The sequence below is a fragment of the Centropristis striata genome, chromosome 7, assembly GCF_030273125.1.
Source record: "Centropristis striata isolate RG_2023a ecotype Rhode Island chromosome 7, C.striata_1.0, whole genome shotgun sequence".
Lineage (NCBI taxonomy): Eukaryota > Metazoa > Chordata > Actinopteri > Perciformes > Serranidae > Centropristis > Centropristis striata.
The window spans coordinates 31,376,612-31,388,642 of NC_081523.1; the positions used below are offsets into that span (position 1 = coordinate 31,376,612).

Consider the following 12,031-nt stretch of genomic DNA (forward strand, 5'->3'; position numbering starts at 1 on the left):
ACGTACATTTACCTAAGCACTGTACTTAAGTAGAATTTTGAGTATTTCCATTTTCAGTTTGAGATTTAACATAAAAACATGATCAATTTAAAGTGATTAGCCATTTATTTTCAATTAAACCATAAAAAGGTATATTAAGTAGTTAAAATGAGCCATTTTTTGAGAAAATAAAAACACTGCTTACATAAATGCATCAATAATAATACTCATATAATTAATATATTTAGTATATAACAATCTGAGAGGGGCCATTCTGCATAATGAGTACTTTTACTTTTGATACTTTAGTTACATTTTAATGCTGATACTTTTGTACTTTTACTGATGAAAGTTGGGTATTTTTTTGCAGCTTTCAAAAGAAACACAGTTGATTTAAACTCCAGGATCACAACCATAGCATACATGACTACATCATGTAACTTACACGTGACCACATTGTGGCTGGAATGTCACTTCTACAAACCAAGTAGCATAATCCAGCTGTTGGATCCTATTTTAATTCTTCAAAGGTGTTTTAACCTCTTATTGTCCAAATACCTTTTGTGTGGTTGTGGGCAGTGGATGTTTAGGGGGAGATAGCAGGTCAACAATAAATGCCACATAGAAGTGATGAACATCATCCGAAAGCTGTGAACCTGAATATTAATTCAGATCAGCACTGTGTGTCAAGTTGCTCTGGTCAAAAATATCTAATTAAAATGACTTAGTGAATTAATTATTTATTTATTGAAACCTATGATGGTGAATAAAGGGTCATTACCATTTATTTCTAAAGTCCAGTCCATGTTCAACTGTGTCCTATAAGTTGTTGCAGCAATTTTTGGGTTGATACCATTTCCTACACACATTTGGTGCTCAATAATGCAATTTTATTCATACTGACAACGGATAAAAGTGGTCAGAAGTGAATGGATGACGAGCACTTCTGTTCTACAACTGCTGAGAACCACCTTATTGTCAGTATACCTAGGGAAGCTGCACACCCTTTGGATTGGTCTCTAGTTCATGGTTGTAAAGTTTCATGAGGCTGTGATTATCCTAGAGGTCACAGCAGCTCATTTTATACAGTGAGACTCAAGAAATGCTTTGAATCCACAAGAGTCTCAGCTTTCTGCTGATACCCAGTTAATGTAATTCAAAGCCTGTTTAGAGACCCCAGTGTGCACAAATACTCACATACAGTATGGAAATAGCAAATTTGTACTACATGAGAAAAACTGTGTTTTTGCCTTAAACTTCATGTTATCAGCATAAAGTAGGCATGTACAGTAGTGTTCAAAATAATAGCAGTCCAATGTGACTAACCAGATTAATCCAGGTTTTTTGTACATTTTTTATTGCTACATGGCAAACAAGGTACCAGTAGGTGCAGTAGATTCTCAGAAAACCAACAAGACCCAGCATTCGTGATATGCACGCTCTTAAGGCTGTGCAATTGGACAATTAGTTGAAAGGGGTGTGTTCAAAAAAATAGCAGTGTGGCATTCAATCAGTGAGGTCATCAATTTTGTGAAAAAAACAGGTGTGAATCAGGTGGCCTCTATTTAAGGATGAAGCCAGCACTTGTTGAACATGCATTTCTCTTTGAAAGCCTGAGGAAAATGGGTCGTTCAAGACATTGTTCAGAAGAACAGTGTACTTTGATTAAAAAGTTGATTGGAGAGGGGAAAACTTATAAAGAGGTGCAAACAATTATAGGCTGTTCAGCTAAAATGATCTCCAATGATTTAAAATGGAGAGCAAAACCAGAGACACGTCGCAGAAAAGGTATGACACCCATCAAAATGGATGGAAGAATAAGCAGAATGGCAAAGGCTCAGCCAATGATCAGCTCCAGGATGATCAAACACAGCCTGGAGTTACCTGGAAGTGCTATGACGTCTGTGTGAAGCTAATGTATTTACAAGAATCCCCCGCAAAGTCCCTCTGTTAAAAAAAAAAGCATGTGCAGAAGAGGTTACAATCTGCCAAAGAACACATCAACTGGCCTAAAGAGAAATGGAGGAACATTTTGTGGACTGATGAGAGTAAAATTGTTCCTTTTTGGGTCCAAGGGCCACAGACAGTTTGTGAGACGAGCCCCAAACTCTGAATTGAAGCCACAGTACACAGTGAAGACAGTGAAGCATCATGATATGGGCATGTTTCTCCTACTATGGTGTTGGGCCTATTTATCACATACCAGGGATCATGGATCAGTTTGCATATGTCAAAATACTTGAAGAGGTCATGTTACCTTATGCTGAAGAGGAGATGCCCTTGAAATGGGTGTTTCTTTTTACATGTTTTCTAAATCGTGAATTGATGTGGTCTGCTTGGTGTGTCAGGTGAGTGTTAAACTGACCTCATCGCTCTGAGTTGGCTTAATGGAAAGTCAAACTATTCTGAATTGAACTGTTTCATAAAGAACGCTGAGCTGGAAACCAGATTAAGTCTGGTTTAAGAACTCACTTTGAAATACAGACATTGTGGGTTCAAAATTCTGTGCAAGTAATGTGAGGCTGTAAATTAACATGTAGATGTATAAAATGTAACGCAATGTTGCTTAATGAATGATTTCCACATGGGTTTTATGCTGCATCTACTGTAAGTTCTCCCATACAATAGAGTCCAAACCTCAATATCACATTGTGACACCACTGGTTTATAGTTAACGCAAGGATAATGTGCTTAATATGGATAATATGCTTTCAATAATTTCATTTGCCAATATGTTTAACAGTATCATTTATTTTCAAAACCTAACTCATGGTTCATCATGAATCTAATCACCTGCAGGGACAACATGACTTGCTTTCAGAAATGAGGAGCACTTATACTGGCTGCTACATATTACAAAGGTCAGATGAAACAAGTCTTACGATTTAAATTTACGTGACAGCCAAACTAAACATAAACTTGCACAACGAACAACAATATTAAGCTAGTGCCTTGTTTTTATTATTCAATACAAAACATCAGTGTATTTATACACTCTACACACCCACTGTAATGATCCACCACCTACTCATCATCCCCTACCTTGACTCAAAAGCTCAAAAACAAGATTCACAGAGAAAACTAGAGTATACTGACAATACTAGATCTATAGAACTACAAACTAAACAAGTCCATTAGAAAACAATCCCAGGCTTTTTACAAAACTGATTAGCCAACTAGTTTCACGCAATAAGTGCAACAGATAACATTGAAAGGAATGCTTATATTCTCTTTATGGCATCATCAATTTCTGAAATCTGGTCCTTCAGTTGGTTCCATTGTTCAGGATTCAGGGAGATACCTACAAGAAATGGAAAACAGAGGTTCATACATATGAATATGCCCTACACCATAACCGTAAACCACACTAAATATCAAAGGTCCATCTTTTCAAGTCCTGGTATAGTTTCTCAGACAAACACATACTGAATGTAGATCATTGAAAATTATCATGTCATTACCTTTCTTCCCCGGCTTCATTTCCCCGTCTTGGTTCATCCAGTACTCCCTGACGTCAATCAGGACTTTGCCTTTAAAGTCCCTGACACTGACATATCTCATCTTCCCAATCTGTAAGAAGCAACGAATACTCAACAAGACTTCCACAAACAAAAAATTACGTATAATATTGAAGCTATTAACCTGGCATATTATTTGCAACGATGAAGTACAAAAGCCTAACCAAGCATTGTGCTAAGAAACTTGGGCAATCGTGAAGTACAACTGAATTAAAACATAATTTGATCTAGAAGTCCATTTAATTAACCCTTTGATGCACAGCATGGGTCTAAAGTGACCCGACTAAGTTTTTATATTCTATATCTTTGCAATACATGAATTTCATCATTCAGTATTCCAGGTTTTCCTCAAATAACTTGTTTTTGATCATCATACATCCTATTTTTTTGTTTTCATTTCTTACTTTTTGAATAAACCCTTTTTTTTTTTTTTTTTTTTTTAAATCACTGCGCTTCTAATGCACAAGGTCATTTTTGTCCCATGTTGTGCATTAGAAGGTGTTTATATGTTGTGCATCAAAGGGTCACCGATTCACCAATTTAAAACCTGACAAAGAAGACACAAATATCAACTATCCTATTTTGTTAAATTGGGGTTTTTCCAAAGGAAATTATTATTTGGTGGCTCTAATAAATCTCAAATGTTAAAATATGTGATTTTCCAATGTAACCTGGTGGTTCTAACAACTCTTTTAAAGTTAAACCTTAAAAATAAGACAAACATAGTTACACATATACTCAAATTGTTAATTTAGTGTATCACTTTTTGTATCACTACGCTTCTAATGCACAATGTCATTTTTGACCCATGTGTGTAAACTTGATGCAATAATACAAAAACTATTTTTCTTCATAAAGTATGAAAGGAAAAATGGATATAATGCTCTGTTATAATAATAAATGAAATATAATATATAAATATATAATATGAAATAACATGGGGAATTAATGCATTAGAAGGTGTTTATATGTTGTGCATCAAAGGGTTAATACAACTTCATGAATTTTACATACTTATAAAAACACCTGTCAATCAAATAGATACACTGAATAAAAAATAACACAACGGATGTGATTGTAACTGCTTCTAAATATTTGTAATGTTTTTTTCCATCTAAACTTGAAAGCTTGAACTACAGAACATCTGTGACACCCACCTGAAACATGTTGTCGTCATTATTACTGCTGCCCTTGGCTGAGCCGCTCGGCTTGGAGCTCTCTCCGCTCTTTGGTTTCTTGGCTGGTTTCTCTGGCACACTTGACTTCTTTTTCTTTGCCTTAAAAAAGAAACGTACTTTACAAATTCTGCCCCTCATCCTGTCCTCCCCATACGTTGTAAATGTACATGATATACACTCAATACGCAATAGTGAAAGGTTAGAGTGGGACAGCAAACTATAGTAAAGCAGGAGGCAGTATCAGTAGATATGGACTAAATTGTATAAATAAGAGAAGATTTTATTTATTTTAGTATTTATTTCAACAAATTCCTAGCTTTACCCATCCCTACTCATAGTTGACTTCATTCCTTTATTGTTTATGTCTACAGGCATCTGCCTTTTATCAAAGAACCAGTTGTTCTCTAAAACAGCAGCATTCACCTTTTGTACTGGTGATCCAACCAACACTTTTCATAGCATCCAGACTTACAGTGTGCAACCTCGCTGTCACTTAACATTGTTTGTATCAGTGCTTCTTTTTTTATTCCAAGACATATTCAAAGTACATAGATGAAGCAATAAAGTACTAGCTAATCAGGTGTTAGTTTTAAACTACGAACCTTGGTCTCTGCTTCACTGTCAGAGTCACTTCCAGATGTGGAAGACAGCACTTCCTTTGATTTTGGCATTCTGCTGAGACAGGGATTCAATATCAGATCTATATTTCAGTACAAAACATTTACAGACTATTTAAAAGGGACATATGCACATGCAGTTTTAATATCCTAAAATGTAATGACATTCCTCCATCCACGTAACAAACAAATTTTCACTAACTGCTTGCGAGGCAACCCATCTTTCCATCTGCACTATGAAGGGCTCCCTTTACAGCCAGTATGGGACGGAGGAATGATTATAGTGACTAATTACCCTTTGTATGGGCAGTATTGTATTATGATCTACCTTTTGCCAATAAAATGTGCATCTGTACAGCATTTTATCCCCATGGAATATTACAGAGCTGTTTCTGTAATAGACTTGTTCTGCAGGGACAAATGGACTGTAATCATCGACTAGGTTACACAAGTTTTAATGTACTATTGTTAATTTTATTTTCATCAGTATATTTATTAATGCATTATTTATCCATTCAGAGAGAAACCCTGTCTATGATGGAATAAGGGATTGGCACAAGAATAGAGTAATGAAATCATCCCCCAAATTTATTGACTTAATGAATGAATTCAAATTGTACTTAAAATCTCTAAAAATTCTAACAATAACAAAGGCACAAAAACTGTTATCTTGAAAAAATTACCAACTGAAATGAACAGTTAAAACTAATTAGAATCCCCCTTATTGAAAGCAACATTTAGACTGTTTTATATGTATTTTATTTTTGTCTATTTATTTTTGTAATTATTTTTATTTTATTTCAACTGCTCTGAATTTACAATATTGATGTTATTATTATTATAAGTTTTACTGTTGATTGATGTTCATCTAGCATTCTTTCTACACTTATGCAAGGTATGTACTGTGAAAAACGTGCCAGAAAATATTTATTTTTTAAAATTTCAATAAAGCATTGAAAAATAAAAATAAAAATGAAAAAAATAATAAGTGATTGGCGTCTGTAAGGTGACGCTGACAGTAAATAGAGAGCCTGTGGGACTTTGCTCATCACGTTATGGTAATTTATTTATTTAGTTAGACAATAAAAAAGGTCAGCATCTTTTAGAAAACATCTCAAACTGTGAGGTGACTTGATGAAACGAAGAGGGTTCAAAATATTTTAGGTTGCAGCGGGCGGAATAAGTCACATTAGGTGCAGACGGTTGGAGGAGACTTTGAGGGATAGTGGTGGTTAAGAATAATGTAAATGAAATGAAAAAAAATCAACTAAATGCAGTTTGGAGCGCCAACGCGCCTCAAACTGCATTTAGTTGATTTTTTTCTACGTTTGACGTCAGGCACTTCATTCTTGCAACAACAGATCATCCGCCCTTAGACTCTGTTATACACGGTGGCGCACCATAGTGAGGAAGCGTGTGGTCTATCGGCTGCACCGTGCTTGTATCGCTAACCTTACAGGCAGACATTAACTGGATATGTTAGCCACGGTAGCTAACGTTAGCAGAACCGAAGCCGCGCTGCACATGTAGCGATATTCTGCCTCGTTAGGGAAGTTAGACGACATTATATTTTACTAGTCGGTGCACTGTCACAGGTAAGGTGCAGTAAAACAACAAACTGCTCTTCAGTTGAACCAAACATTTTCTCAAATACACGTTTCAAACTGTTAATGCTTACATGATGGGATGTAGTAGAGCGGATCTCTTGACAGGAAGCGGAAAGATGACTGACTTTCCGGTGCGAAGTCTGCCTCCTGGCTTTCTGAAATAAAAATGGATCCATGGACGAAATTTTGATTTCGGAAGGGGGGGGGGGGGGGGGGAGACACACAAGTATCTTAAATAAAACTCAAACTCCTTCAGTTCACTGTGTTTTCTAGTTGTTCTTCTAGTTTTCTATTGTTACTTTTAAGTTTACTGTTCCCTTTTTTGGTTTGAACTTTTTGACCTACATCTCCTCCAGCCTCTCCTCCTGTACCTCCTCCAGCTTCTCCTCCTCTACCTCTTTCAGCCTCTCCTCCTGTATCTCCTTCTGCATCTCTACTATCCGTCACCTGACAAAAATATATTGATGCATGACATGAACAGTGTGACAATTTGCGGTGTAACAATCATCAATTTTGATGATACGGTTATAGAGGAAAAAACTTAGTTTCACAATTATCATGAGTATGAATGTATAAAATCACATTTGTAATCTGAGCTTTTATTGTATTTGTCCCTAAATCTTTCATTGTTGGTGTTTTTTAAACAGCTGCTGCCTTTCAACACACAAAAATTAATCAAAGGTGTATGTCTTTGGCATTAAATATAAGCTTTTTAAAAAATCTCTGCATTGTTGAGGTAACTACAGTTGTTATAATAATAATAATAATAATAATAATAATAATACATTTTTTATCAGCACTTTCAAACTCAAAGACACTTTACTAGATTACTGAGAGCTTTGTAATTGATGAGGAGGATCTCGAAGTGCATGCTGCTTTATTTTAGTGAAGGTGTTGCAGGATGATGTAATCTGAGTAATTTACACTTTGACTTCTAAAGAAGTCAATTCAGGGTAATAGATTGTGATGAATGGCCCCTCAATGCTAACAAGGTTAGAGTTGTACATTATGAATATATTATGAAAGGGTTTTTTTTTTTAATAAAATCCAAATCCCCAGTCTAAATTTGGGGGTATGTATGCAGCATATTTAGCCTACCAGAAATGAATATGGTGGTGTAACTAAGTCTCCTTGTTCTCTGGTCCCTGTAGCTACTACAAAATGTTTTCATCTTTAATTAAAACCTTCATGACAGAAGATGTAAAACAAAGTCAGTAGAGCTCCTCTAAAATTAGAACCAAATATTTAACTTTTCCTGTTCCCCCCAAAGCAAAAATGATTGATTTAAAACAATTAACAGGATATATCTATGCAATGATAAGTTCCAAAAGTTTATATTGAATGTAATATTTGCAAATTTTGTAAGGTTGATATTTAAAGGATTGTCTGTCCTTTCAAAATCATTGAGACATATTAACAGCAGCAACTCAACTCCCTGGAACACATTCATGAGATGGTTAATTCCTTTAAATGTATTATTTAGTTATTGTGTCAGTCTTATTCTAAGTAGTGTTATTAACAACAAATTATGTTCTACAACCAAAAACAATGGAAGAGGTGTGTAATGTAGCTCAACAGCCTAATGCTCCCTCTGCTGGACCCTTCTGGTAACTACTTCTACTACTGATGCTGGTGTTAGGGTTGCATTTATGAAGCTAAAAATATAGGAAACAAATTAAATTAAACCTCATAAAACAAGAAGCACTAAATCATTCATTACTGCACGGCTGATGACTCCTCAAAAACAACTTCAGTTTGGGTTTAAATTAAATGATCCCAGTCAGGATCCAGTTTAAGTTCTGTATGCAAGGGATCCCATAATCATAGGCTTAAAAGAAGACTGAAACGATTGGGTTGTTTTTGATAGTTTTTATTATCAATTTTAAAATGAACTGATGAATTGTTTTCACATACAATGAATAAATTAGAGCTGAAAATGTGACATCCACCTCCCTGTAAAATAATATAGGCCTAATGTCCGGGTTTTTGCCATACATGCCAGCAACATTTATTACACATAGACATTCCCAACAGGTCACAGAACAGGGCCCGTCTATTTCGAAGATCCTCCCAACCCTCTTGCAATATTGTAGTTGGTTTCGCCAGCCTCCTTGATTGCCTGCATCACCAAAGCGTTCCTCCTCCTTGACTCTTCCATTCTTACAGGGTTTGATTCAGGCAGATTCTGAGTAGTTAAAGAAGAGACAGATAAATATACTGAATTACTATATTTCACCACATAAAAGAAAAATGTTGACCTTATTTCTTTCAATGATCTTTGAATATAGTGGTCTAGTAAGCAAATTATAGAACTTATTTGCAAAATATTTCACTTTTTAGCAGGCCTTAAATACAAACAAAGCAGCTTGATGTCCTTTTTCTGTGATTATAGTACCTGTACATCTGTTTAAAGAATAAGGCATGACACAAAATGAGTCTCTTCCAAACTGGTACAGACAATGCTTTCCCTTCAGCTCATTCATTCAGAATGAGGTTTATTGCTAAGAAGGATTTTACACACAAATAATTTGCCTTGATATTTTGGTGCAGAACAACACATATGAAACACGCATGGGATGTGCAAAACATTGAACAAGGAATATGCAAATGTTCATGGGACAGAACAACAGTCAGTGTCAGGGGGTCCTGGGCCTTGTTGATGAGGGCTGCTGCAGTCTTGAAGAATCTGTTTTGGTAAAAATCAGATTTTCATCTCCACCATCTCTTATCTTTTCATTATCTACTGGGTCACAGATTACCTGACAGGAAGACCACAGTATGTCAGGTTGGGGAACTGTGTTTCTGGGACATTAATGAGCAGCACAGGGGCTCCACAAGGCACTGTTCTTGCTCCATTCCTGTTCACACTGTACACAGCAGACTTTAAATACAACTCTGAGTCCTGCCATATCCAGAAGTACTCGGACAACACTGCTATTGTGGGGTGTATGGACAATGGACAGGAATCTGAATATAGGGATCTGATAAAAGTCTTCAGTGACTGGAGAGTCACAAGAACTATCTCCTACTGAACACCTCAAAGACTCAGGAAATTATCATAGATTTCTGCAGGTTCAAGCCCCCTCTTCAGCCAGTGAATACCTGTGGGATGGACATGGAGGTGGTGCCAAGTTATAAGTATCTAGGTGTATACCTGTATAATAAGTTGGACTGGTCCCTAAACACAGACACTCTCTACAAAAAGGATCAAAGCCGCCTCTTTTTCTTTTCCAGCTCAGATCTCTGGACATCTGTAGTAAGATGCTCCAGATGTTTTATCAGTCTGTGGTGGTAGTGTGTTGTTTTATGCTGCAGTCTGCTGGGGAGGCAGCATCAGACACAGAGATGCAAGGCGGTTGGACAGACTAGTGTAAAGAGCTGGTTCTGTGGTTGGAGCCAGGTTGGACACACTGGAGGAGGTGGTGGAGAGATGACCTGTCAAGATGTTCGAGGCCATCTTGAAATACCCGGATCATCTGCTACACAAAACCTTTATGGACCAAAAAAACAGCTCCTCTCTCTCTGTTGCAGGACGGAGAGATACAAACGATCCTTTGCTCCTACAGCCATCAGGCTGTCTCATTCTAACAGAGTTACCACACTTACTGAATTTCCCCTCAGGGATAAATAAAGTAATTTTGATTTGATTTGATTTAAGGTTGTGAGTGATGATGGAACACAAGGAGCAGAATAACTCCGGCGTGTCAACTGGGGAGTCACAGAGGGTGAGGGGTGCTGGCGAGGCTTGGCTCTTTTTGAAATCCACAACCACATATACTGTCTTCAGAGCATCATAAGCTCTGGTTGTTTTGTCAACCCAGTGTGGGTGGTGTCTTCCAAAAACAAAACTTGACGGATGATAACTAAGTGCAGTTGTTGGTATACCGGGACAAGAGCAGGGGAAGATTGTAGCCTTGAGGGGAACCACTGCTGATGGTGCAGGATTCTGAGACATGTTTTCTTTTTACATGCTGCTTCCTGTCAGACAGTGAGTCTGGGATCCACCTGCAGATGGAGTGAGGCACATTCAGCTGGGAGAGCTTGTCCTGCAGCAGAGCCAGCATGATGGTGTTGAAGGCAGAGCTACAGTCCACAATCCATACCATGTAGTATGCTGGAAAAAGATCGAGTATGCCCCAATACACTGTATGTCAAATGCAGTATGCCAAAATATCAGTCCATATACATACATATATATAGGACTAGATCTTTACTTGGGTGGTATGAACTATTATTATTATTATTATTTTATTCACTTGCACTTGAGACACAAACTGGGACTACACAAACAACAAACGTTATACAATAGACAAGTTACTGCCATTCATCCAAATCACCTTGATGCGCTCTCTCCGCTGTTCGTCACCTGGAGATATCATAGACCACATCCCATAGCCGAGTCCCAGTCCAGCCATGACAAAAGTGGAGCCCAGGATGGTACGTAGGCTCATCTTGCGAGAAGTGGAGGAAACACCGTATCTACCTTATACCTGTGTCTGTTTCACTGCCGAAAAGCATCTGTTCTGCTTAGTTTGGTAACGTCGGACACAGCTGCAGTAGTGCACACTGGGAAACATGTCTTGTTTAGTTTAAAACGACCGACGAATGAGCAACGTCAAATGTATATACCGCCACCTGCTGTGTCGGAGGAATGTGTGAGTCCCGGCACTAAAGTAAGAGTACTAGTTACTACTACAACTAGGATATGTGGACACATTTAACTGAAAGGCAGTTGTGGAAAAAGTTTTCAGATCCCTTACTTTAGTAAAAGTACTAATACCACACTGTGAAATTACTCCACTACAAGTAAAAGTCCTTCATTCAAAACGTACTGAAGTAAAACTATAAAAGTATCGGCATAAAAAATGTACTTAAAGTATCAAAATTAAAAGTACTCATTATGCAGAATGGACCCACTCTAATTGTTATAAATATTCCAAATATATTATTAGATTATGTGTATTGATCACCATTTTAATTACTTCAGTTTATGGAGTGAGGCTGTGGAACAGACTGGGTGTGGAGCTCAAGCAATGTCCAAGCATGATCCAGTTTAAAAAGCAGTACAAACACATGGTTTACACGAGGTACAGGGAGGAAGAAGGGCTTTAACAACCGGGTGTTTTCATAAA

General features: G+C 37.2%; 2 protein-coding genes across 2 annotated transcripts; both read right to left on the reverse strand.

Moving 5' to 3' along the window:
- Window positions 1–2,710: 2,710 nt before the first annotated feature.
- Window positions 2,711–7,050, reverse strand: sub1b (SUB1 regulator of transcription b). Its single transcript, XM_059338114.1, has 5 exons — window positions 6,971–7,050; window positions 5,278–5,347; window positions 4,655–4,774; window positions 3,441–3,549; window positions 2,711–3,280 (listed from the first exon to the last, which is right to left on the reverse strand). The coding sequence occupies exons 2-5, from the start codon at window positions 5,344–5,346 to the stop codon at window positions 3,201–3,203; spliced, it is 378 nt and encodes a 125-aa protein (XP_059194097.1). The 5' UTR covers window position 5,347; window positions 6,971–7,050; the 3' UTR covers window positions 2,711–3,200.
- Window positions 7,051–8,753: 1,703 nt separating this feature from the next.
- LOC131975009 (ubiquinol-cytochrome-c reductase complex assembly factor 3) lies at window positions 8,754–11,497 on the reverse strand. The gene is made up of 2 exons (XM_059337530.1): window positions 11,237–11,497; window positions 8,754–9,084 (listed from the first exon to the last, which is right to left on the reverse strand). The coding sequence occupies exons 1-2, from the start codon at window positions 11,348–11,350 to the stop codon at window positions 8,953–8,955; spliced, it is 246 nt and encodes an 81-aa protein (XP_059193513.1). The 5' UTR covers window positions 11,351–11,497; the 3' UTR covers window positions 8,754–8,952.
- Between the last annotated feature and the right edge of the window lie 534 nt (window positions 11,498–12,031).

Bases quoted from the DNA above. Each gene is read 5' to 3' on its own strand.
- sub1b (XM_059338114.1), bottom strand. From the start codon at position 5,346: ATGCCAAAATCAAAGGAAGTGCTGTCTTCCACATCTGGAAGTGACTCT. The intron at 4,775-5,277 runs GTTCGTAGTTTA...TTCTTTTTTAAG, and splicing joins ACAGTGAAGCAGAGACCAAG to GCAAAGAAAAAGAAGTCAAG. The intron at 3,550-4,654 runs GTGGGTGTCACA...TGCTTCTTACAG, and splicing joins ATGACGACAACATGTTTCAG to ATTGGGAAGATGAGATATGT.
- LOC131975009 (XM_059337530.1), bottom strand. From the start codon at position 11,350: ATGAGCCTACGTACCATCCTGGGCTCCACTTTTGTCATGGCTGGACTG. The intron at 9,085-11,236 runs GTGATTTGGATG...TTAACTACTCAG, and splicing joins AGCGGAGAGAGCGCATCAAG to AATCTGCCTGAATCAAACCC.